This window comes from Lissotriton vulgaris, chromosome 7 (genome assembly GCF_964263255.1).
Source record: "Lissotriton vulgaris chromosome 7, aLisVul1.2, whole genome shotgun sequence".
NCBI lineage: Eukaryota > Metazoa > Chordata > Amphibia > Caudata > Salamandridae > Lissotriton > Lissotriton vulgaris.
In genome coordinates, this window is record NC_141695.1 from 1,499,982,890 (window position 1) to 1,500,006,697 (window position 23,808).

Genomic DNA, 23,808 nt, shown 5'->3' on the forward strand with positions numbered 1-23,808 from the left:
TGGTAGAATTTTGTATCTGCCAAGAGGTTCAGACATTGTTCATCATATCCTTGTTTGCTTAGGATAACGATTCCTCCCCCTTTATCCGCAGGTTTCAAGATAATTTCTGTATTCTGCTGCAGTTCTTCCAAGGCTAGACGTTCTTTTTTAGACAAATTCTGGAAAGTGTGTTTTTTAGTTTTGTCAAGGTCGTCTATTCCTTTTAGCAGTGCTTGTTCAAAGGTCTGTATTTCTACAGGAATGGCACTATTCGGTGGATTAAATTTGGATTTGTTCCGTAAGGACGTGTCTCCCTCATTCCGGTATTCTGTGCCCATGAAGAATGATTTCAATTTTAGGGTTCTACAGAACTCAGAGAGTTCGCACTTGAGTTTGAAAGTGTCTAATGGGGGGGTAGGGACAAATCCCAGGCCTTTGTTCAAGACTCTTGTTTGGTCATCTGTTAGGACTACATTGGTCAAGTTGACGATCAGTTGTTCTTGCTCGTACTCGGTTTGGCGGTTGCCATGCTCCTTGTTTGTATGTTGCGTTGCTGGTCTTGCCAATTGATGTTCTTTTTTCTTCCGCGGGATTGATTCTGGCCTCTCCCTAAAAAAGGCTGCGGATGAGTGTTTTCATTTCCGGCAGTATGTTGATTTCCCATTTGTGGAGGCAATGGTTGCATACTGTGATTGTAGGGGTTCATCCAGCCTGCATATGGGGGGATGAAAGGTTGAAAGTATGGCATTTGGTTCCCCTGATAGTAAGGTCTCTGCCATCTATTGCTTCTCCTGGGTCTTTGATTCCGGTAATTGTAGCGGCCTCTTCTGGGTATGGAATCCTCGGATCCTGATTCTGAACCTTCTGAGGTGTTTCTATCTGAAGATTCGTTATCTGATCCTGCATTAGGGCCTGTGTAATCCTCTTTTGTGTATGGATGCATGCGTTCCTGGCTGAACTTTTTGAGATCTTTTGCGAGTTTTTGAAGTTTATTTTGCATGAGGTATTCATGGGTGTCATTCATTTCTTTCGTTATCTCCTCCAACCTCTTTTGATATATTGCTGGGTTGATTGCTTTTTTCAGTTCATCTTCGCATGCTTGTATCTGAATCAATAGAGCATCAGACAGTCTCTTTGCTGTTTTTACTATTAAAACCAGGTAATCCAGAGTGCATTTCCAAGAAATCGATGACCAATCACGACGAAATGCTAAGTCGTGCAGAAAAATTCTAGGGGCATTATTAACCCATAGTCCTCTTGGGGCTGATTTGGACCTCAGATACTCTGTCATTATTATGCCATGGATGGCAGTACGGATTTGTTCTCTCTTCTTCTCACTAAGACTTTCCCAGTCGTCTGTTTGGGCCAAGGCTTGCGTTAAGTCTGTGTTTTGCAGTAAAGATTGGCCTGCCAATATTTCGTTGATGTCTTCTCCAGTGAAGCTCAATCCCACGTTATCCTCCATTTTGTTTATGATCTACCAGTTCTACAACAGTGGAGTTACACTATACTGAGTGTCACACTGTTGGTCAAGGACTCCCGCAGCTGTGCGCTGCTTCAGAGGCAATTAATCAAAAATTGGGGAGTAGGGTCAACGGTCCATTCATCACCCCAGTAACAGTTATTTGGTAATCAAAAAAGAAGAATGGACACTTGTTACCACTTTAACCATTGGTTAAAATTGGACACTCTCATAAACGCGGTGTTACTCGTGCGGTGTATGTTTTTCTTCCGCCCCTCACACGCGTTATGGCATTTATCATCGAGTGTACCAATAACGTGCTGTATGCCAAGCCTCAACCCGAGGCAACCTCTGGCGTTAGTGGCAGTGTCCAGAGATAAGGTGGGGCACCCAAAAAAAGGAGGTTAAGAAGCTAATACTACACCGGTGAAAGTTTTATTAAAAAAGGGGGGTGAAGTATTGCTAATAAAATAAATAGCGGTATAATAGGAGAACGGGTTAATGGATCTCTTTATACCTTTTTGATAGCGTCAACATGTTTCTGCTCCATATCGCCCAGCCGGGTCTACGGAGCATTCGTCAGGACAGGTACACAATACAAACAACAATTAAATGAAAAATACTAGCACCATTTGTGTAGTAGCGATATATGTCGAATTCTCGTCTTTTCAGGAATTTGTCTGAAAAAAGAAGAAATAATTCTGCATTTAGGAATTCAGTCTTATGGGTGCGACTCTAGCATACAAGGAATCTCTCACCATTTTGTGGAGAATAGCTTTCATTAAGTTACTGGAAAGCCAAATTTATAAAAAGGAAGGGAAGAAGAACTGGTATAGTGCTTTGAGGCAAAACCTGGTACTTATGGCTTCTTAAGGAGGATTTTTAGTTAATTGCTGCAAGCAGTCTCGCATGTATGAAAAGGACTGACGAGGTGGTTAGCTCAGTGTGGGGTTTAAGGCTATGTCGGTCAACACATACAGGGCAGAAGGATTTAGTGCAGCGTTCAGTTTCAAAACGTAAGATGTGAGTTTTAAAAAGCGAGGTGTGCACATATTTGAAAACGCGGTAATCTTACCTAATGTATTTTCTGAAAGAAGCTTCAGTCAGGTGGCAACGGGACTCTCTGGTCCCAGACTGAAACGGAAAGATAGAAGGGGCCTTCAGGTAGAGTTCTTACCTCTTAATCATTAAGTATTTGCCTGGAAGCGGCCGCCATTCTTACCAGCGTGTGGGGAGTTCCCGGCGCTTGTGCTGTCTCTGCCCCCGGATACTAGATGCCGGTTTCCTGTTGCAATTGTAGGTTGGGGCTGTAATAGAGCTAGAGAAAAGACTCTAACTCTGTTAATGCTATCGGCAGGTTCACATTAGAAAACCCCGGTCGGGTGATGGAACTACAAATCATTGTGGTGGAAAATTATATTCGTAAATATACGAAAATGCTACAAGTTATAATGTTATTATTAACTGTTAATGTTTTTCTGCCAAAAAATGGGAAAATAGGAAAATAGGGCTTGTCTATTTTGTGGGGAGAGGTTTTACAGCAGCACAAATTGGTGCATTATCAGGCACAGGTATTCTGAATTTTTACGAGAACTGGCACCAGGGAATATTATCATTGAGCCCAAATAGATGGGTTTTCAATCGGTCTACCCATCGTTGCTCTTTTTCGAATAAAATTCGTGTGGCATTCCACGGTCTGTCTGTTAGCTTTTCAAGGACTGTCCATCTCATTTCTTCACAATCATGATTTTGGTCAACGAAGTGGGAACAAAGTTTCGTGTTGTTCTTTTTTAATCGAATATTACTTTTGTGTTCCCCTATGCGGGTCTTGACTTTTCTACAGGTCATACCGATATATTTCTTCTCACATGGGCACTGGATCATATAGACCACATGGGTCGAATTACAATTCGTATGTTGTTTTTGTGTCCAGGTGAGGGAGTCGGTAAGTTGTAGTGATTGTGTGAAGGTTGTTAATTTGCACACTTGGCAAGAGCCACAGGGATAGTGTCCTGTGACTGGTGACATTTCTAGACTTCTCAAATCAGTGGGTTTGGTTTTGGGTACGATTGGGCGAGTGTGGACAAGTAGGTCTTTTAAGTTCTTTGTCCGTTTGTTGGAAAAACGTGGCCTCGGCCAAGTTTGTTTTCCAGTACACAGAATAGACCAGTTTTTATTGATGAGTTTTTGCACATCATATGTCGCAGGACAGAAGGTTGTTACGCATGTTACTAGATCTTGGTTGGGTTCTTTGTTATTGATTTGAAGGAGGCAATCCCTTGGCTGGTTTTTAGCTCTTTTACAACACTTTGCGATGGTTGCTGGCGTGTAGTCTCTTGATTTCAGTTTTTTGCACAGTTCCTTTGATTGTATTTCATAATCCGTTTTTTTACTGCAATTTCTTTTGAGTCTTAAAAATTGGCTGTAAGGTAAATTGTCCCTGAGGGCTTTCGGGTGATAGCTTTTACTACACCGTGAGTAAAACCCAGTTGGATTTCCTAGATCTCACGATCTTTGTAGAAAACGGAAAGCTGGAAACAAAAACATACACGAAACCCACAGCAAAGAACAGCCTTTTATCTTATAAAAGTGTTGTAAAAGAGCTAAAAACCAGCCAAGGGATTGCCTCCTTCAAATCAATAACAAAGAACCCAACCAAGATCTAGTAACATGCGTAACAACCTTCTGTCCTGCGACATATGATGTGCAAAAACTCATCAATAAAAACTTGTCTATTCTGTGTACTGGAAAACAAACTTGGCCGAGGCCACGTTTTGCCAACAAACGGACAAAGAACTTAAAAGACCTACTTGTCCACACTCGCCCAATCGTACCCAAAACCAAACCCACTGATTTGAGAAGTCTAGAAATGTCACCAGTCACAGGACACTATCCCTGTGGCTCTTGCCAAGTGTGCAAATTAACAACCTTCACACAATCACTACAACTTACCGACTCCCTCACCTGGACACAAAAACAACATACGAATTGTAATTCGACCCATGTGGTCTATATGATCCAGTGCCCATGTGAGAAGAAATATATCGGTATGACCTGTAGAAAAGTCAAGACCCGCATAGGGGAACACAAAAGTAATATTCGATTAAAAAAAGAACAACACGAAACTTTGTTCCCACTTCGTTGACCAAAATCATGATTGTGAAGAAATGAGATGGACAGTCCTTGAAAAGCTAACAGACAGACCGTGGAATGCCACACGAATTTTATTCGAAAAAGAGCAACGATGGGTAGACCGATTGAAAACCCATCTATTTGGGCTCAATGATAATATTCCCTGGTGCCAGTTCTCGTAAAAATTCAGAATACCTGTGCCTGATAATGCACCAATTTGTGCTGCTGTAAAACCTCTCCCCACAAAATAGACAAGCCCTATTTTCCTATTTTCCCATTTTTTGGCAGAAAAACATTAACAGTTAATAATAACATTATAACTTGTAGCATTTTCGTATATTTACGAATATAATTTTCCACCACAATGATTTATAGTTCCATCACCCGACCGGGGTTTTCTAATGTGAACCTGCCGATAGCATTAACAGAGTTAGAGTCTTTTCTCTAGCTCTATTACAGCCCCAACCTACAATTGCAACAGGAAACCGGCATCTAGTATCCGGGGGCAGAGACAGCACAAGCGCCGGGAACTCCCCACACGCTGGTAAGAATGGCGGCCGCTTCCAGGCAAATACTTAATGATTAAGAGGTAAGAACTCTACCTGAAGGCCCCTTCTATCTTTCCGTTTCAGTCTGGGACCAGAGAGTCCCGTTGCCACCTGACTGAAGCTTCTTTCAGAAAATATGTGCACACCTCGCTTTTTAAAACTCACATCTTACGTTTTGAAACTGAACGCTGCACTAAATCCTTCTGCCCTGTATGTGTTGACCGACATAGCCTTAAACCCCACACTGAGCTAACCACCTCGTCAGTCCTTTTCATACATGCGAGACTGCTTGCAGCAATTAACTAAAAATCCTCCTTAAGAAGCCATAAGTACCACGTTTTGCCTCAAAGCACTATACCAGTTCTTCTTCCCTTCCTTTTTATAAATTTGGCTTTCCAGTAACTTAATGAAAGCTATTCTCCACAAAATGGTGAGAGATTCCTTGTATGCTAGAGTCGCACCCATAAGACTGAATTCCTAAATGCAGAATTATTTCTTCTTTTTTCAGACAAATTCCTGAAAAGACGAGAATTCGACATATATCGCTACTACACAAATGGTGCTAGTATTTTTCATTTAATTGTTGTTTGTATTGTGTACCTGTCCTGACGAATGCTCCGTAGACCCGGCTGGGAGATATGGAGCAGAAACATGTTGACGCTATCAAAAAGGTATAAAGAGATCCATTAACCCGTTCTCCTATTATACCGCTATTTATTTTATTAGCAATACTTCACCCCCCTTTTTTAATAAAACTTTCACCGGTGTAGTATTAGCTTCTTAACCTCCTTTTTTTGGGTGCCCCACCTTATCTCTGGACACTGCCACTAACGCCAGAGGTTGCCTCGGGTTGAGGCTTGGCATACAGCACGTTATTGGTACACTCGATGATAAATGCCATAACGCGTGTGAGGGGCGGAAGAAAAACATACACCGCACGAGTAACACCGCGTTTATGAGAGTGTCCAATTTTAACCAATGGTTAAAGTGGTAACAAGTGTCCATTCTTCTTTTTTGATTACCAAATAACTGTTACTGGGGTGATGAATGGACCGTTGACCCTACTCCCCAATTTTTGATTAATTGCTATCCAAGTCTACATCAGGATCTTCCAATTTTATGGCCCATGAAGCCTCGTTTTTTCCCATATCATCCTGAATTCCCTCAATTAATGTTCTATATATGCCTTTGATTCTGCGCCCTCCTCCCATCAGATAGTCAAGTATACTACGCCTTTTCCCTAACGCAATACGTGGCCTCTTAGATTTTATAGTTTGGGTAACTTGAGCATACTTAAAACCTTGATTACCTAGTAGGGAATACCTCTGTTGAAGATCTTATAGGGGTCTAATCTCTTCCCTGACCATAATATCCCCCACTGTCAGAATGCCCTGTCATTCCCAGTGTCTCCACATACCGTCACTACATAGGTTTGGGAACAGCCCCGAATTCCACAGGGGTGTATGATGGTTATATCTGGGGATTCCCAAACATTTCTGCATTGCCGTCCAGACCCCCCAGATACTTTCTATCATCTTGTATCTCATTTTCTTATAGTAGCGCCGCTCCGTCCTTCTCAATATTACACAAATTGCCTCCCTCCCTAGTATTAATTCATTTATTGACGGGGAGTTGTCATTTCTATAGGAGGCCTTTGGTTCATTCACGGCAGGGTCGAATAGGACTGCCATTTGAGTTAATAAACAGGTCCAATGATAAAACCTTATGTTGGGTAGCCCCAAGCCCCCTCTTTCTTGCGGCAATGACATACATTTCAGGGATCTTCTGACCTTACCGTACTGCCATAAAAAATTCATAAATGTAGCTTCTATTAGTTTAATACATTTTTCATCTATTAGCAAGGGGATAGCCCGAAACAAGTATAAAATCTTAGGAAACATTAATTAGGATGATTTTCAATTAACATAAGTAGCTCATACTGCAGAAAAGGTTGGAGACCCCTGTTCTAGCCAAACTGCCAGTCTGATAATGTTTAATAAGTGATTTATCCACAAAAATGTATGAAAAATGGGTCAACCTGGAATATTCGTATTCAGCCATTACTGGGAGAATAAAGCAGGTTTTTTTATAGGAAAGTAGTTATAAACTTTGAGTAACAAATGATCATATTTTCAGTAATTGTGATTTTGGTATGTGATTGAAGCAGCAGTCATATGCCATATACTTCGTACAAAAAGCGTTTTTTTTTTTTTTTTTTAAATGAAAGAGCCAAAGAATATAGGGTCTGATTTAAATCTTGGCGGATGTGATACCCCATCACAAAAGTGATGCATAACCTGACCACTGCAATACAAGTGCCGCAGGATTCAATGAACTTGTAATACGGGAGAAGGGATATCCGTCACGTTTGTGACGGAGTATCTCATCCACCAAGATCTAGATCAGACCCATTGTTGTGATAAAAGTGATACTACTTTGAGCGTATTTCATATTTACTTCACATTTCCAATTAGTGAATAAGGAATAATGTGAACTTTTGTACTCAGTTCTCTGGTAGTTACATACATAATACAGAATCGTCAAGGAGTTCTCCAACCCCAGCACCGGCAACAACAACATCACTCCTTCACAAGATCTCTGCGACTCTCTCGCCTCGTTCTTCCACCGCAAGATTGCCGACATCCACAACAGCTTCGGCGCTCTATCCACGCACCCAACCGTCGAACCAACGCACCCCACCGCCACCCTCCGCAACTGGACCACGGTGACCACCGAAGACACAGCCCGCACGATGAACACCATCCACTCCGGATCTCCAACCGACCCCTGCCCCACCACGTCTTCAACAAGGCCGACTCCACCATCGCACCCCAACTCCGGGACGTCATCAACACCTCCTTCAACACCGCCACCTTCCCGGACAGCTGGAAGCATGAAGATCAGCGCCCTACTGAAGAAACCAACAGCGGACCCCACGACCTCAAAAACTTCCACCCCATCTCGCTCCTCCATTTTCCTGCCAAAGTCATCGAGAAGATCGTCAACAGACAGCTTGCCGCCTTCCTCGAGACGAACGGATCCCTCGACCCCTCGCAGTCCGGTTTCAGAGCCAACCACAGCACCGAGACCGTCCTCATCGCAGCCACCGACGACATCCGAGCCCTGCTCGACAACGGGGAAACAGCGGCACTCATCCTCCTGGACCTCTCTGCAGCGTTCGACACTGTCTGCCACCGCACCCTAGTCCAACGCCTCAGCAACATCGGCATCCAAGAGAAGGCACTGGAGTGGATCATCTCGTTCCTCGCCAGAAGAACACAGAGAGTCCGTCTCCCCCCGTTTCGATCCGAGGCCACCGAAGTCATCTGCGGCGTCCCGCAAGGATCATCACTCAGCCCCACCCTCTTCAACGTCTACATGAGACCTCTTGCTGCCATCGCACACCAACACAACCTCAACATCATCTCCTACGCGGACGACACCCAGCTGATCCTCTCCCTCACCAGAGACCCCGACACCACCAGAACCAGCCTACACGAAGGGATGAAAGACGTCTCCGAGTGGATGAAGCACAGCCGCCTGAAACTGAACTCAGACAAGACGGAAGTCCTCATCCTGGGACCATCGCCCTCCGCCTGGGACGACTCCTGGTGGCCCCCAGCCCTGGGCACCGCTCCCAAGCCAACAGACCACGCACGCAACCTGGGCTTCATCCTGGACTCCTCCCTCTCAATGACCAGACAAGTCAACGCCGTCTCCTCATCATGCTTTCACACCCTTCCCAAGATCTTCCGATGGATCCCGACCGAAACCAGGAAGACGGTCACCCAGGCCCTCGTCACCAGCCGACTGGACTACGGAAACACCCTCTACGCCGGAACCACAGCCAAGCTACAGAAAAGACTCCAACGCATCCAGAACGCCTCCGCCCGACTCATCCTGGACATCCCCCGACGCAGCCACATCTCCGGCCACCTGAGGGACCTGCACTGGCTCCCCGTCAACAAGAGGATCACGTTCAGGCTCCTCACCCACGCACACAAGTCTCTCCACGACCTGGGCCCCAAGTACCTCAACGACCGCCTGACCTTCTACACACCCACCTGCCAGCTACGGTCTACTAGCCTCGCCCTCGCCGCCGTACCACGCATCCGAAGAGCCACCGCCAGAGGCAGATCCTTCTCCTACCTGGCGGCCAAGACATGGAACTCCCTCCCCATCCACCTTCGGCTGACCCAGGACCACCTCGCCTTCAGGAGACAACTCAAGACCTGGCTGTTCGAGCAGTTGCGGACCCCTTCCCCCAAGCGCCTTGAGACCCTTCAGGGTGAGTAGTGCGCTATACAAGTGTTATGATTGATTGATTGATTGATTGAAGCTAGTAATTAACATTGATTGTTTCAAGCATAGAGTCTTTGACAAGTGAAAGAAAATGGTATCTACTTCGAGAAGTCCAATTGAGGAACAATCACATAAGACCCTCTTATTACATTGTGCCTCTAGCATTACTGAAATCGCAATGACATTTCAACCCATAAACAAGCCACTGGGATTAGAATGTGTGAATACTAATTTGTCTCAAAGTCATCAAATAAGAGGTTTCCAAAAATATGGGCAAAGGAAGCACCAACTTTTCATAAGCATGATTCTCCACCTATGGTGACAATCATAGATTCAAATGCTGTGAGAAATCTTCCTTAAATGTCAGATAAGAGCCAATGGCACGCTTTAAAAATAGTCGGTAAAAAATGATAAAAACATTTAAAAATGCAATGCCCCTTCCAAGGGTCCTAACTCATTACTTCATATCCAACAATGAAGGTAGACACTAAAAGGCATAGATAAAAGCCATCCTTACTTTTGAAAATGCAGTAGTAATGACATATTACACCCAAAGTTCTAAAACCCATAAGGGTGCAAGACACAACATACCTAACATGATGTCTGTCCAATGGCGAAAATTTGTTAGAAAATGGAATACCAGTCGTCTGGAAAACATCTGGCAATGAAGTCCTAATCTTTCAACCTAGCCAACAGCCCAAAGGCATGTACAAGGCTCTCTGCATAGAATGGAATTCTCCAAAAACATGCATAGCTCAGACACAACCTTTCAATGGTCATCCCGACTAGCCAAGAAAGGGAAATCAATGCACTCGTTGACATTAGAACCAGTGCCCCCTCTCTGTCCTTCATGAGTACCCAGAGAAGGATTGGAAAAGGTTGGCAGAATGCCACCCATGCCTCTGTACTTGGGCTTGTGACACTTTAAAGTGGAATCAGCAAGCACTTGTTTGCATGTGACTCACTCAGAAGGAATCTCGTCATTGTGAAATGTCAGGTAAGTCCTATAATGACAACCCTTGGTCTGCTCAGGCAGAATATGACCACTGTATTGCCCAGACTACAGATTTGAGCTCCTTCCTATTCGACAACTGGCAGGCATCCAGCTTTGATAACGTGTCAAGAGACAACTCATTTAACTGGAATCTTGTCGCACGTTGTTGATATGTTGAACATGACAAAGGAAGGTCTTACATAAGGTGTCGTGTATTCAACCAATAAATGAAAGATTCCTAGATATCTTGCAAAACTGGAACTATGCCTTCAAAAACTGGAAAAGTCTGGGAGACCAATGCTGAAGAAGATGACTTACCAGAGGCCTCACGTTGAAAGTAACTCATGGAACTAGTATGTCACAATATTCTGGAGATGACGAAGGAGGAAATTACTACAGGGTTGCCCGATAGCTCTTTCTGCCAGCAGAAACACAGATACAAGATCTGCCGTAAACAGAAGCCCAATGAAGTACAAATTATAGAGAGTGCCATGGTTCTTAAGAATGTATTACTTAACTTGAAAGGAATGAAGGGCTACATATGAGAAAGAAAATCGAAAAGCTCCAAAATGGATCAGCTACTAATATAAGTAGTGGCTGTGTCTGTGTTTCCTGGGGCAAGACAACCTTTTCACCATCTTTATAGAGCAACCATAAGAGTCTGAAGAGTTCTTGCTACTGTAACCAATTAGGGACCCTATATGCATCAAAAAAAGCTACAACTGCCCTAAAAATAAATTGTGACAACACCCAAAGCAGGCAGCCAAAATACCTGAGAGTATTTTTCTTTTAAATGCCCCTCACTAAGAAGCCATCCCTGAAAGTAGACTGCTGATACCAAGACCTAAAGTGACATGACAGTAAGTCCTGGGCACCTCAATGATCAGGATCTCCTACCTAACTGTCTCCTGGGAAAACATCATCTGGCTTCAAAGACAATGTCTAACAAACACATACCTTTGCTCGATTCACTGCAATCAAGAGGAAGCCTGATCCTTCTTTGATATCTGAGGTTTATGCTCTTTATTCTTCTACTTATTTGTACAGCACTTGGATACCTAAAAGGACTTTATGGGGCTGAGAACTTCCAATCATGATACTACCCACAGCAACCAACTGACCGTCCTAACAGAATATGAACGTCTTTCTAAAAGCTGGGTTTCTTGATCTTTTTGAATAAATAAGATTTCCCCTGTTCATATAAGAATGTATGACAGAAAGAGAGGCATTTAAACTGCAGTATTTGTTCAATGCACAGTCAGTGAAGCCCCCTATGAGCTATGGACATATGATCACATTTTGTCAAATTGGTAAAACCATCAGAGGGGAGTTTTGAACCCAGGGGAGAGAGGCTCACAAGTAACCTGGCAGCTTTAGATAAGGGCTATTGCAACAGTCAACTCTGGAGTAAATGTAAGGTGTGTCTATAGAGACAACACTATTCTGCACACCTAGAGTATCACCAAAGAGTTCACTTGCTTTTTCTGTAATACCTCCAAATCAAATATGAGCTTTAAGGAACAAAACACTGCCTTCAGGGACCACTGGGGCTCACTCATAGGGTGATCATAGAGCACCCTCCTAGTGATCAGTGTTACTTCCTACGTCAAGTACCTCAGTCTTACTCGCAGTAAGTTTCAAAACGGTAAGTCCCATCAAAAGATGAACCGCCTCTAAGCAGTCTTACAGTCTCAATGCAATTATGGGGCTCGTTCCTCTAACATAATATTATTATTATTATATTCTTATATAGCGCCTGATTCGACCCCCGAAGGGGTATCTCCGCCCTTGTGCCTCTAGAAGAATATAACTTTTGCTGGTCCATGGTCAGAGGAATTATTAGACTCCTGATTTAAGTTAGTTAAATATTTGTGAATAGATGGGTTTTAAGAGACTTTCGGAAGGTTAAATGGTTGGTGATTTGTCTCAGCATATGAGGCAGTGAGTTCCAGAGGACAGGTCCCGTGTGGGCGAGGGCACGGCCTCCCTGTCTAGATCTTTTAATTCTGGGTACCTCTATTAACTGCAAATTGCTGGAACGTAAGGAGCGTCCAGGAACATAAGGTAAGAATTTTTTTGTCAGATACTTGGGGCCAGTACCTGACAGACATTTGTGAATTGTACATAGGATTTTAAACGTAATGCGTTGCCGCACTGGGAGGCAGTGGAGTCTAGTCAACAGAGGGCGGGAGGGAGTCCTAGGTGGAGCATTAAGGACAAGCCTCGCCGCAGTATTTTGGACTATCTGCAATTTGTTAAGATGTTCTTCATTAGCTGAGAAGAGAAGACCATTGCAATAGTCCAATCTGCTGATGACTAACACCTGGACCAGTGTCTTCCTATGGCTGTCGGGTAAGTATGGAAAAACCCTTCTCAGCAGTCCAATGACACAAAAACAAGTGCCGGCCACTTGGTTCACATGATCTTTAAGTGTTAGTGCTTGATCTAATAGCACCCCCAAGTTTTTAACGGTCTGTTTAGGGCTGGGGACAGGTCCGAGTTCCAAGGGCCACCACTCGGGGGACCACAGTATCGTTGCTTCCCCGAACAACATAACTTCAGTTTTTCCTACATTACATTGTAGGCAGTTCATAGCCATCCACTCTGATACTGCCCTCATTCCATCTGCAAACGATTTTTTTAGTGCGGGCGTGAAGGTCTTAAAAGGGAACAGAAGTTGGGTGTCGTCGGCATACGACACCGGGGTGAACCCAAAAGATCTTACTAAGTCAGCCAAGGAGGCCACATACACATTGAATAATGTGGGGCTTAGGCATGAGCCCTGTGGCACACCCTTGGTGAGCTCCCTGGAGATGGATTTGTGGGAGCCCAACCTGACTTCTTGAGAGCGGCCTGAGAGAAAACTCTCCATCCAGGACAGGGCCACACCCCCCAGTGATCTGCATTTCATATGTGTGAGACTATGCTCAAAACCCAAAGTACCTGTTACGATCAATCAGAGGGCAGATATAAACATTAAACAGGTGAACAGGGAAGGCCCTGTGGTCCTATAGCCCCAAGTAGCTCTTCCACCTACCGACCATCATGTGCATTACAAATCAAAAACTCAAAGACAAAGGTGAAATGAACCCGCTTTATCAGCCACCTTTTACACCTGGCAAACCTTAATATGAGCTTCAAGTGCAGTTCAAGCCAGACACCTTCCTGCTCCACTTAAAACACAGAAAATATGAAATTTTGAATCCTCTGATGAGAGGCATCTTTTTCCATCACGCTGGGGTAGGTGCTGCAATGTTGGTCAGAAAAAGTGGTAGCACTTCCAGGTCACATGATTTATCTGATGCTTCTGCACTAGACACTGCATTTAATTGTGTCCTTTCCATACTGATGTCAAATTATAACAATGGGCACACGTTGTTGGTCCCACAAATGCAGAGCAATAGCATTCTTGTAGGTCTGTTGCCTAGTAAAAAGCGAACTATAAGAACATAATGAAGGAAAACCCATCATATAAATTTATTTGAGAAGAAAGCACAACATTGTTCTTTCATAGGAACCAGACACAAAATATGAAGTTGAGGGACTCGTATAGTCCTATTTGTAATAACTTGCAAGTGCAGTTGCTTACTCTAAACCACTACAAACAAGGCAATTAGGGGCCAATGTGCATATTTTGAAGTGGAGGTCAATATCACAAAGTAAGGCTTATAAAGAGGGAGAGAGGGAAACCGGTACTATAGTTTACTGGAGCACAATTACATAATACACAAATGAGGACCCAATTGATATTGAATTGATATTAATTCTCACAATTAAGATTGCTATTTTCAGTTGTGAATTTTTTTTGCAGATGGAATGTTACATTTTATTTTGAAATATCTGACTTACTCGCCAAAGACAGGGTTGAGCTGCTTGGGGATGTATCTTTCTTTGCTGTCCTTCAACTGTTCTCCAACCTTCACCACAACATATGGATCTGCCTTGCCATTAGGATCTGCTGGAGCTAGGTTGGTTGCCTAGAAGACAAAATGTATGTTAAGAAACAATAATGCTAAATAATGTATCTATAATACTTTTTGTACACGCTATTTTGAAGTGGAGACATATCAGGTCCATGGTCAGATTAACTGATCTCTCATATTAGACATACGTGTTTTTCTTGGCTCTTGCACTGAGCCAGAAATCAAATGGTGTAACTTTTAGAGGCATCATGTCTAAGACTGATTGGCTATATGTATTTATATGCCTAATTGTGCCCAATACATCCATCACTACAGGTATCTCATTTGTGCATGTCATGTTTGGTTGGTCTCTTATTGAATATTGTGATATTTCATCATCTTTTGAAGTTTTCATGAGGAAAACTTTGCATTTATACAATTTTAGACCGGTTTATATTTCTTCTGTATCATCTTCTATGTTTGATCGCTGGTTTGGAATAATCAACACTGTTTATGGCATTTATACAAACTTTTTATAAGCAGTAATAATGAGAAGGTAGGGCTTATCTAGTGGATTTGTCAGCTGTATGATCAGTTGAGCATGATAAGCATGCAAGCATTATGCTGTATACATTGATTTTAGCATCTACATGATAGTTGCATTTCTAGAAAGGATGTTCTGACTTACCCCAACACTTTAAACACAGCTACTTTGTGCACTCCATGTTACAATACACAGATCCATTGACACAAAGTTACTGTTTGCAGGGAGATATCTCTTTGTACATGGAAACTCTTGGAGCAGTGTAATTTAGGCTTCCCCGTGTATATGTAATATGTTTACATTTATATTCTCATATACGACATTTGCATTCAAGGTGGGGTTTAACTTCATTAACATGTGAGGTACATTTAAGCTCATTAATACTGTGTAACCATTGTAATCACTGGGAATTTACACATATCTGTAGTAGGCAGATCAATAGGCTGATGTAACCATCTTCATGATATATTCTCGTTTAACACGGATTGTTTGCTTCCTAATGATTTACAATACGGTAACGTGCATTCATTTTGATTCTCGAGTTAACTTAGCTTGACATTAGATCGTAACTGAAATGTATGCTAAGATGCTGCCATTATGCTGTTTCTTTCCTCTGCAGGTGTGCTATGTTGATTCTCATTAGCTAGTGAAAGGCCTATTGTTATACATTAGACTGATGATAGTGAGGCCTGAGCGAGGAAAGTTGGCAATGACTGTGAGGAAGACGACGGTGAAAGAAGGACTCCTGTCCACGGTGTGCCAGGAGGATACAACAATCAAGGTTAAACATTGCCTACCTAATTTCATGGAGATGGGAACTTAGGGAGTATGTCAACTCCCCTCAAATGGGTTGTTGGTTTGGCCGTCAGTGGTGGAAATGAGATATGGATGTCTAGAAACGGTAGGCTGTATTTTTAATTGGTGTTTCAAAGTTAGTTAGGCTGACTTTATTCTGACTTTGGGAGGGAACATCTCTCTCTCTCTCTCTGCTGGGCTTCTCTGAGTGTAATATTAATGCTGAGCACTCTTCACATTTCTTTCTAAACTGAAGTTCAAGCTCATGCTGATTCATTCTATGCTTTCCATTTAGAAATCCCCATGAGCGAGTTTTAGGCTTAGCACATGCATAGTTAAGAAAGGGAAAGTTTCTTTATAGGACACCTGATTGCAACAATCTGTTTTCTTTGCATTGTGGCTGTTACTGTCTTGTATCTCATTTTATTAGGACTGAACTTACTGACTCAATTTGGCCTTCGGACCGTGCTATTATATCTTTTAAACTTGTTTTTGCTTTGCATATATACTGGGTGTATTAATGCTCTAAATTATACCTTTATGGTTGAATTAATTGATTTTTGGTCTTTATCGTGGAGTCACATGGGCGTCACAGAAACAAAAATTAATTCGCAATGCTAGCTCCCTTACTACGCTTCAAGTTGACTAACAAAGGTCTATACGACCAATGGGGAAATATATTTGATGATTTCACTAGGAGAATAAGGTTCTGATATCCCGCCTCCATCACTCTATAATTGGGCGCAGTGTGTGACAGTTTCCATACAGTAGACATAGCACAATTTGCGAGAGGTCCAGAGCATTTGCACACTCAATTTGCTCCAGATACTACCTGAAAAATGCTGTGCTGTTATCATGCAGAAAACCTGGACTCAGGCACAAAAGACGAACTAATACCATGCTGTATCAATATTTCCACTGGCCAAGCATAATGAAGATCCATGTGATCTGTTTCAATGTAATTTATACTCTACATATATTTAATGCATATATTACACTATGCATATCAATAATGTCCAATTTACTTTATGCAAATATGTAAACTACAATTCTCAACAAACTGCTGGTTCTCACACACAGGATGGAGCCCTACTTCAAAATATGCCAATTGGATGTAGTCAATTTGACCTCATGTTATACTGGCAGAGTACAGGTAGTATCAGACTGGCTGGTGTTTCATAATGTTCAGTGTCCTAACATGAGCAACGAACAGTCCTTAAAAGGCAAAACATCTAGGAAGATCACACAGAAAAGGCGATATTACCACACACGCCCCTACCAACCTCAAAACAAGGCGAAGACTAATCTGTCCCTTGATGGACGTCCCTGCTCAGGTGATAAAACTCTGGACAATCTACCGCCTCCGCAGTGACACTTGTGTGTTCTAGGCCCTCTGCAGTCTTATTATCAGCAAGAAAACAGCCTATCAAAAGGCAACACATCTAGGGAGACTACACAGAAAAACTGCGTAGATTGACTCTGCAGTTTGACAATAATATGAGTAAAAACTTTCACATTGAAAGATCTGAGTGGGTCTTTCCCTTGTCCAACTTATGTAGTCTTATGACTCGGTTAAACACTAAATATAGCCTCTGAATACTAATCGATAATTGACCAACATGAATGAAAACTAATATAATATGCTTGCTCAAAAAATAAACACCTGTTTTTAGATTATCTAATTTCCTGACATTTTTTGAGCAATATACATTAAATATGTGGTCAAGAGGCTCGATTTTATACCCATTATTGTCTCAAAAAACGGATAAACCTTGAAACAAACTACAATTCCCATATTTCTAGCGGTTTAGTAGTCTTTTAGTCACGTGGTTGCGTGAGTCACGTGTCAATCACGTGATTCTGTTCAACAACAAATATGGACGACACGCGAACACCGGCGCCCCCCCCAGCTAGCGCAGAGGGACGTCCGGTGTACCGACGGAGAGGTCAGTAAAAAGCGATCGTTTTGAAAACTTCACTGGGGTAAGGCTTTTTGGCGACTTTGTTTACAAAAACGGAATTCGAAACAGTGATACTTCCGAGGCACGCGGATACGCCCAACTGCAACATCTTATATCAGGGCACCGCATACTTAGAAAACGGAAGTCGAAACAGTGATACTTCCGAGACACGCGGAAACGCCCGCCTGTAAGATCTTATATCAGGGCGCCGCATACTCAAATAAGGTCCTCTCTGGCACAATACGATCTATTGGTGCTAGTAAATTTGGCTACATAAAAGACAATAATATCTAGAAATGGCGGCAGTACAGATGAAAGAATTTCCGCAGTAGTGCACGAGATATCCATCTGGTATTACATTAGTGTAGCGCATAAACAATCTTAATGCGCTGCTACTTTTCATGATCGTGTCTTTTGTTAACATCTGATGTGGCAATACACAAATAATATGATGAGAAGCTAAGAAGACCATCATTATGGTCTCTTCCTGTGAAAAGTCTATGTGAGTCTTGTCTTTGTTTTGTCTTGTTATCAGAGTGGTGCTCCACACACCTGAGCTGCTGCCAGGTGGGGTGATGATATTGCCTCCTACCAAATTGGTAAGCGAGCTTCAACTGGGATAATGGAATTTTCACCATATTCATAAAAAAAAACGTTAAAATATTTGCATGTGATTGGCACTTATGAGTTGGACATATTGTCAATGTTCATTCTTCTGTGGCACTGATGTGTTGTCTGTTTTTTGGTACAATTTTATTTAACAGGTTGGAGAAGACCAAGATATACCTAAAACTAGACAGGTATTCTTTTTTACTTATATTGCAGTAGCTATTATAATCTAGGTCCTGATGAAAGCAGTGACGTATCTATAGTCACCAATGCTGAAACATGTTGACCCTACTGGCAGGTGGATATTTTGTTAAATCTGCCAGTTAATTTGCACCTACATATTTTTAGGGTTAGGAGAATTGAGAGAAGCCATTAAAATTTTCTACCTCTACTCAATTTCTACCTAATTTTAATACACTTCACGTTCATTCACATTAATGCACTGCAAAACAGTTACCCAAATATATTACAACAATTTGTTTTGGTCCCACCCATCACATAACTCATTATCTTTACTGGGTTTATTTGTCACGATAACATCTAGTGACATACAAAATAATCTTTCTCCTGGGTAAGGAGAGCCCAGATGATGACTAGGGCGGAACCGATTGGGAACTGATGGGCACTTTTTCCCAACTTAGGAATTACGTGCTTTTTGTTGCACTTTTTGCACTCTTTGCTCACTTGATATAATTGTACCATTTTTATGACACATATCGGAATTCCACTTTTTTTGACCCACAGACATTTCTTTTGTTATTATAACATTGTGTGTATTCTTAACACACGGAATTCTTTTTTCATGTAATTACTAGGGGATTTCCTTGGCATTTAGTAGTGGAATTCCCTGAGAACTGTTCTGCCCAATAACTTTCATTTCCTGGAGGCTATTTGACATCTTCTCCACAGCAAATTTTTGTTGTGCCTTATTTTGGTTCCTGAATATCCTCAAATGAGATTTATATACTTCCTAGTTCTGCCCTCAAAGACAGTTGGTGAATTTAATTAACCCTTTCATTGGATTTTGTCGCTGTATTTTTTGCTGTTCCACAAGACATTTGGTGCAATACCGTTTACCTTCATCGAATTCCTGATTTTTTACTATTCAGGGCTGTCTTTCTCAATGTAGCCTTATAGCACGTATCACCTTGGAGACTGTCTGGAATTTCTTCAGCGTCACTATTTCCCACGCCAATGCTTTAGGCTCATGTTTTCTCCCAATTGCCTCTTTGTGAGTGGACCGGGGGGTTTTACTCTAATGTACTGTCTTCCTGTTTAGAGATGTACTTTCTCACGGTGTTCAGACCTTAATGCTTTTTTACGATTGGGTCCCATAATATGCTCTGTTGTCACTCTCCTTCACCGCATTCACATGCTTTGTTTTTGAGGTAGTTATGGTACGCAAAATCTACTACTCCAATATTGCAATGGTTTGGTGAAACAATATTTGCAGTTTGTGACAATTTTGTAGTGTTTTCTAACTTCCAGTATTAACTGTATATTTGACGTACCATTGGTTTCATCATTGCCTCCTATTCCAATATATCCTCAATTCGCTATTGTAGACCACCACTACCACGGTGCACTGCAATGTCTAATGCTAGAAATGGTGGTCGTGGCCCTAAGCAGACGCTTCTCACTGAAGTAGTAAAACAGCCCTCCACTTCGACAATTAAAGGTAATGGCTCGGCGTCGCCTCCCTCATCGCAAGTAGCTTCACTTCAGAGCGATAAGTCTTTGTCAGACACTATGCAACGTATTTTACAAGACCTTTCTGGGGTTAACCGTCGTTTGGAGGGTCTGGATATTACTATGACGTCATTGGCTGCAGAAACTAAGTCTATTAGGGCAGAACTCACTACTTTTCATACGCGGATTGACGCCATTGACTCTAAAATAACGGATATGGAAAGCCGACTGGACTTTGTTCAGGGTTCAGATCAAGACCTACTCTTCCTACACAGTAAGATCATCAATTTGGAAGATTGCAGTCGTAAAGACAACATCCGTTTTTTGGGATTTCAAGAAAATATTGAAAAGCAAGATATGAAGACCTTTCTCTGTGATGCCCTTCCCATCTTAACTGGTATCTCTTTTGCTCCTCCTCTTGAGATCCAACGTGCTCACAGACTGGGTCCCCCACACTCTGGTGCCTCTGCAAGACCCAGACCAATCATTGCCTGTTTTCTTCGGCATGAACAAACTCAACAGATCTTATCAATGGCTCGATCATGCGGCTCCTTTTTATTTCAAGGCCATACCATCCATATGGCCGCAGACTTCTCTAAGGAAACCAATGAACTGCCGAAAGCGTTTCTTGCCCTACGACCCCCAACTGCGTCAAATGGACATCAAGTATGGATTGTTTGAGCCTGCACGGTTTCGTATCACTAGAAACGGCAACTCCAAAGACTTCTACGACCCTACACTTCTTCAGCAGGTTCTGGATGATATTAAATCCGATGAAATGGAGACTCAATCTTCTTCCTCTGCTCAACCTCCTCCCTCCAAGACCTCATCTACAAATCTGCAGATGTCTCATTGTAACACCTCTAATGATTCCAGGCAACGTGGCAGGGACATCACCCGTCTGCCTCGCTCTCAGGATGATAGGGATTCAGCTCTACATTCTGTCTCCTCCCTCACTAACACACAGCAAAGAGACAAGTCTTGATCGCATCTCAAGAATCCTTCTGATGCTGACTGAACTCCTTTTTCATGCTCTAATGTTTTTCTTTTTCTTATCTTAAAAGCTATAGCAGTTCTTGCTGTTGGAGATGTTTTTGTTGTTTTAAATCGCCAGCCGGGATTCCTGCATTGCATAATTTGGTTACTTCTACTTCATGGTTTTTGTTGTGCTCATTGCTTTCCTGTTATTTTGTATTTCGTCATTGTACTGTATTTTCAGTCTTAAAGATATTTATCCATCTCCACGTTCTGCTTACTATATTCTGCATGAATTCTGCCTTTTCTAAGGGGGGGGGCTTTTCTTCCTTTCTGTTCATTTCCCTCCCTATGATGATGTTGTTGTTGCTGTTACGCTTGTTACTGTATACTTCATTCCTTAGTTATCACGTTCTTGCATGATGTCTATTTGTTTCATTGTTTCATGCGTTTAGATTAAGCTTTGTCATTTTCTTTTGTTTCTCTTCTTCTGCATTATTTTCTGTGTTTCCCCTTCTTCTTCTACTTCCTGTTTCTTTTCTTCCTTTTACATAGCATTGTTGGATTTGTTTCTTCTCGTGCTTTATCTTTTATATTTCTTAACTCTATTTTTCTATGAGTGATATTTCTGATATTCGCTTAGCTGTTTGTAGATGCACTGCATTATATTATGTAGTCATTTTTTGATCCATGTTTTACATTATGATTCATATCTTATTGTTATTTTGTATTCTTAGAGATTTTGCATTATTTTCAAAGGATGTTTAGCCACTTTCAGATCTTGCTTACCACGTGTTACATAGATATTGCTATTTGCATGGGGGGGATTTATTCTGTTCATTCCCTTCCCTATGATGTTGTTAATGCTGTTAAGCTTCACACGGTACATCTCACTTATTTTTTCTATGTTCTCTCTCATGCACTAATGTATAAGTTCACCCTCTCCTCCTTTTCTTCTCTGCCTCTTTTCCTCTCCTTTCTTTGACAGTTTCGAATATGTTTCCTTCTATATCTTGTTTTCCTATTTCAATTTTATCTATCACTTTTCTTCTGTTATATACCGTTATTTTTTTTTTTACATCTCGCTCCCTTGGGGGTGGGGGGGGGGGGGTTCGTTTCCTATCATCATATTATTCTTGTATCGTGTGATTATTGCAATACATTTTCATGACCTTTTTCTAGTTCTGGGTTATGTCCCACAATGTTATTTTGTAATTCCTTACGAATTTGACAATGTAATTTTAATCTATTGTGATTCATATATTCCATACTATTCTTTGTCTCCTAGATCCTCATTTTTCTTTTCTCGGAGGGGGTCCCACCCCCTTGGCGCTGCTTTCAGTGTGCCCAGACCCGCAGTTAACAGTCTAGGTTTCCTTTTTTCTTTTCTCCTTTTGTTCTATTTTCATCTGTAATACTTGCTTCCCTCTATTTACCTACTCTATATATTTCAGATGCTCACTCTGCCTTTCTAAATTATTTTCATATTTTCTTATTCTTTTCTTTTTTCCCTTTCTCTCCTCTTCTTTCTTTTTCTTTTCTTCTTTTATCAACCTTTTCAACTTCTACACAATTTGTCTTCTATTTCCCAGAGTGACATCTTTCTTCTTCTCTTTCTGTCTATTTCTTTCTTTTCTTCCTTTTTATCCTCTTGTTGACTCTTCTTATCATGTCTTCTACTCATCCGTTATCAGTGGTTTCCTGGAATGTTCATGGCCTTACTCATTATATGAAGCGCAAGAAAGTTCTTTCATATTTGCACTCTAAACATGTAGACGTGGCTTTATTACAGGAAACACATTTGGATGATGTTGAATCTAGTAAACTCAGCAGAGACTGGGTTGGTAAAGTTGTTCATAGTAGTATTTCCAAGCCTGATCCCGCAAACCGTAATCCTGTTCGTAAGTGTGGGGTAGCTATCCTTTTTCGGAAGTCACTCCCCTTCACAATCTCCAAAACATGGTCTGATCCGGACGGTCGGTATGTGTTTGTTAAGCTGAAAATTGGGAACTCTATCTGTCTTGGGTCTGTTTATGCACCACTAGGCCCCAAAAAACAATTTTCTCTTCGTCTAAATCGCCTTCTCACAGAAATAAATGCTTCTCAATTTCTCATTGGAGGAGACTGGAATCTGGCCCCAGACCCTGCCCTTGACAGAACAGGTTGCCTTGACACCACCAATGCTTCCGATAGAGCCATTCTACGGGATATCCTTGCTGACATTGGCCTTGTGGATCATTGGAGACTCAGTCACCCCCAGGACAAAGAATATACATTCTTTTCCTCCACACACGGCACATTCTCCCGTCTCGATTATTTTCTTCTTTCGCAACGAGCAGTCCAATTGGTTACGCAGTCGCAGATATTGGACGCAGCAATATCTGATCATTCTCCTGTTTTCTTATCTCTCGATTTGGGTCTCTCCAGTCCGGGACGCAAACCATGGCGCTTGAATGTAAACAAATATAAAACTCCAGCAGGTAAACTTCTTTTACAATCACACCTTCAGGATTACCTTGTTATTAACAAAGACTCAATTTCCTCTCAGAGAACGGCTTGGGCAGCTGCTAAAGCGACCATAAGGGGTCAACTCATCAGGGATGCTGCTCTTCATAACAAGAAAAATGCTATTAAGCAGGCCGATTTGGAGATATTCGCCGACTTTCTCAATCTTATGTTTCCAAACCAACTCTTCAGAACTGTAAATTGTTAGAACAGGCACGTATGTCTCTTAATAGTCTTTTTACCTCTAAGGCTGAATATGCCTTACAAAGGATGAAAGGACGTAATTATGAACAGGGGGAAAAGGCTGGTCGGTTATTGGCTGCGCAATTGCGCCAGAGAGAAGCCGCTATGGCAATTCCAGCTCTAAAATCAAGTCGTGGTGATATCCTTACTCGGCCACAAGAAATTGTT

At 42.0% G+C, this 23,808-nt stretch overlaps 1 protein-coding gene across 1 annotated transcript in view; it reads right to left on the reverse strand.

The window, feature by feature from the left end:
- Positions 1 to 23,808, reverse strand: part of LOC147705871 (fer-1-like protein 4) — a 1,142,165-nt gene that overhangs the window by 174,902 nt on the left and 943,455 nt on the right. The window contains exon 36 of the mRNA XM_086932323.1: positions 14,267 to 14,394. Within this exon, the coding sequence (XP_086788449.1) occupies positions 14,267 to 14,394 (128 nt within the window). The remainder of the gene's footprint in view (positions 1 to 14,266; positions 14,395 to 23,808) is intronic.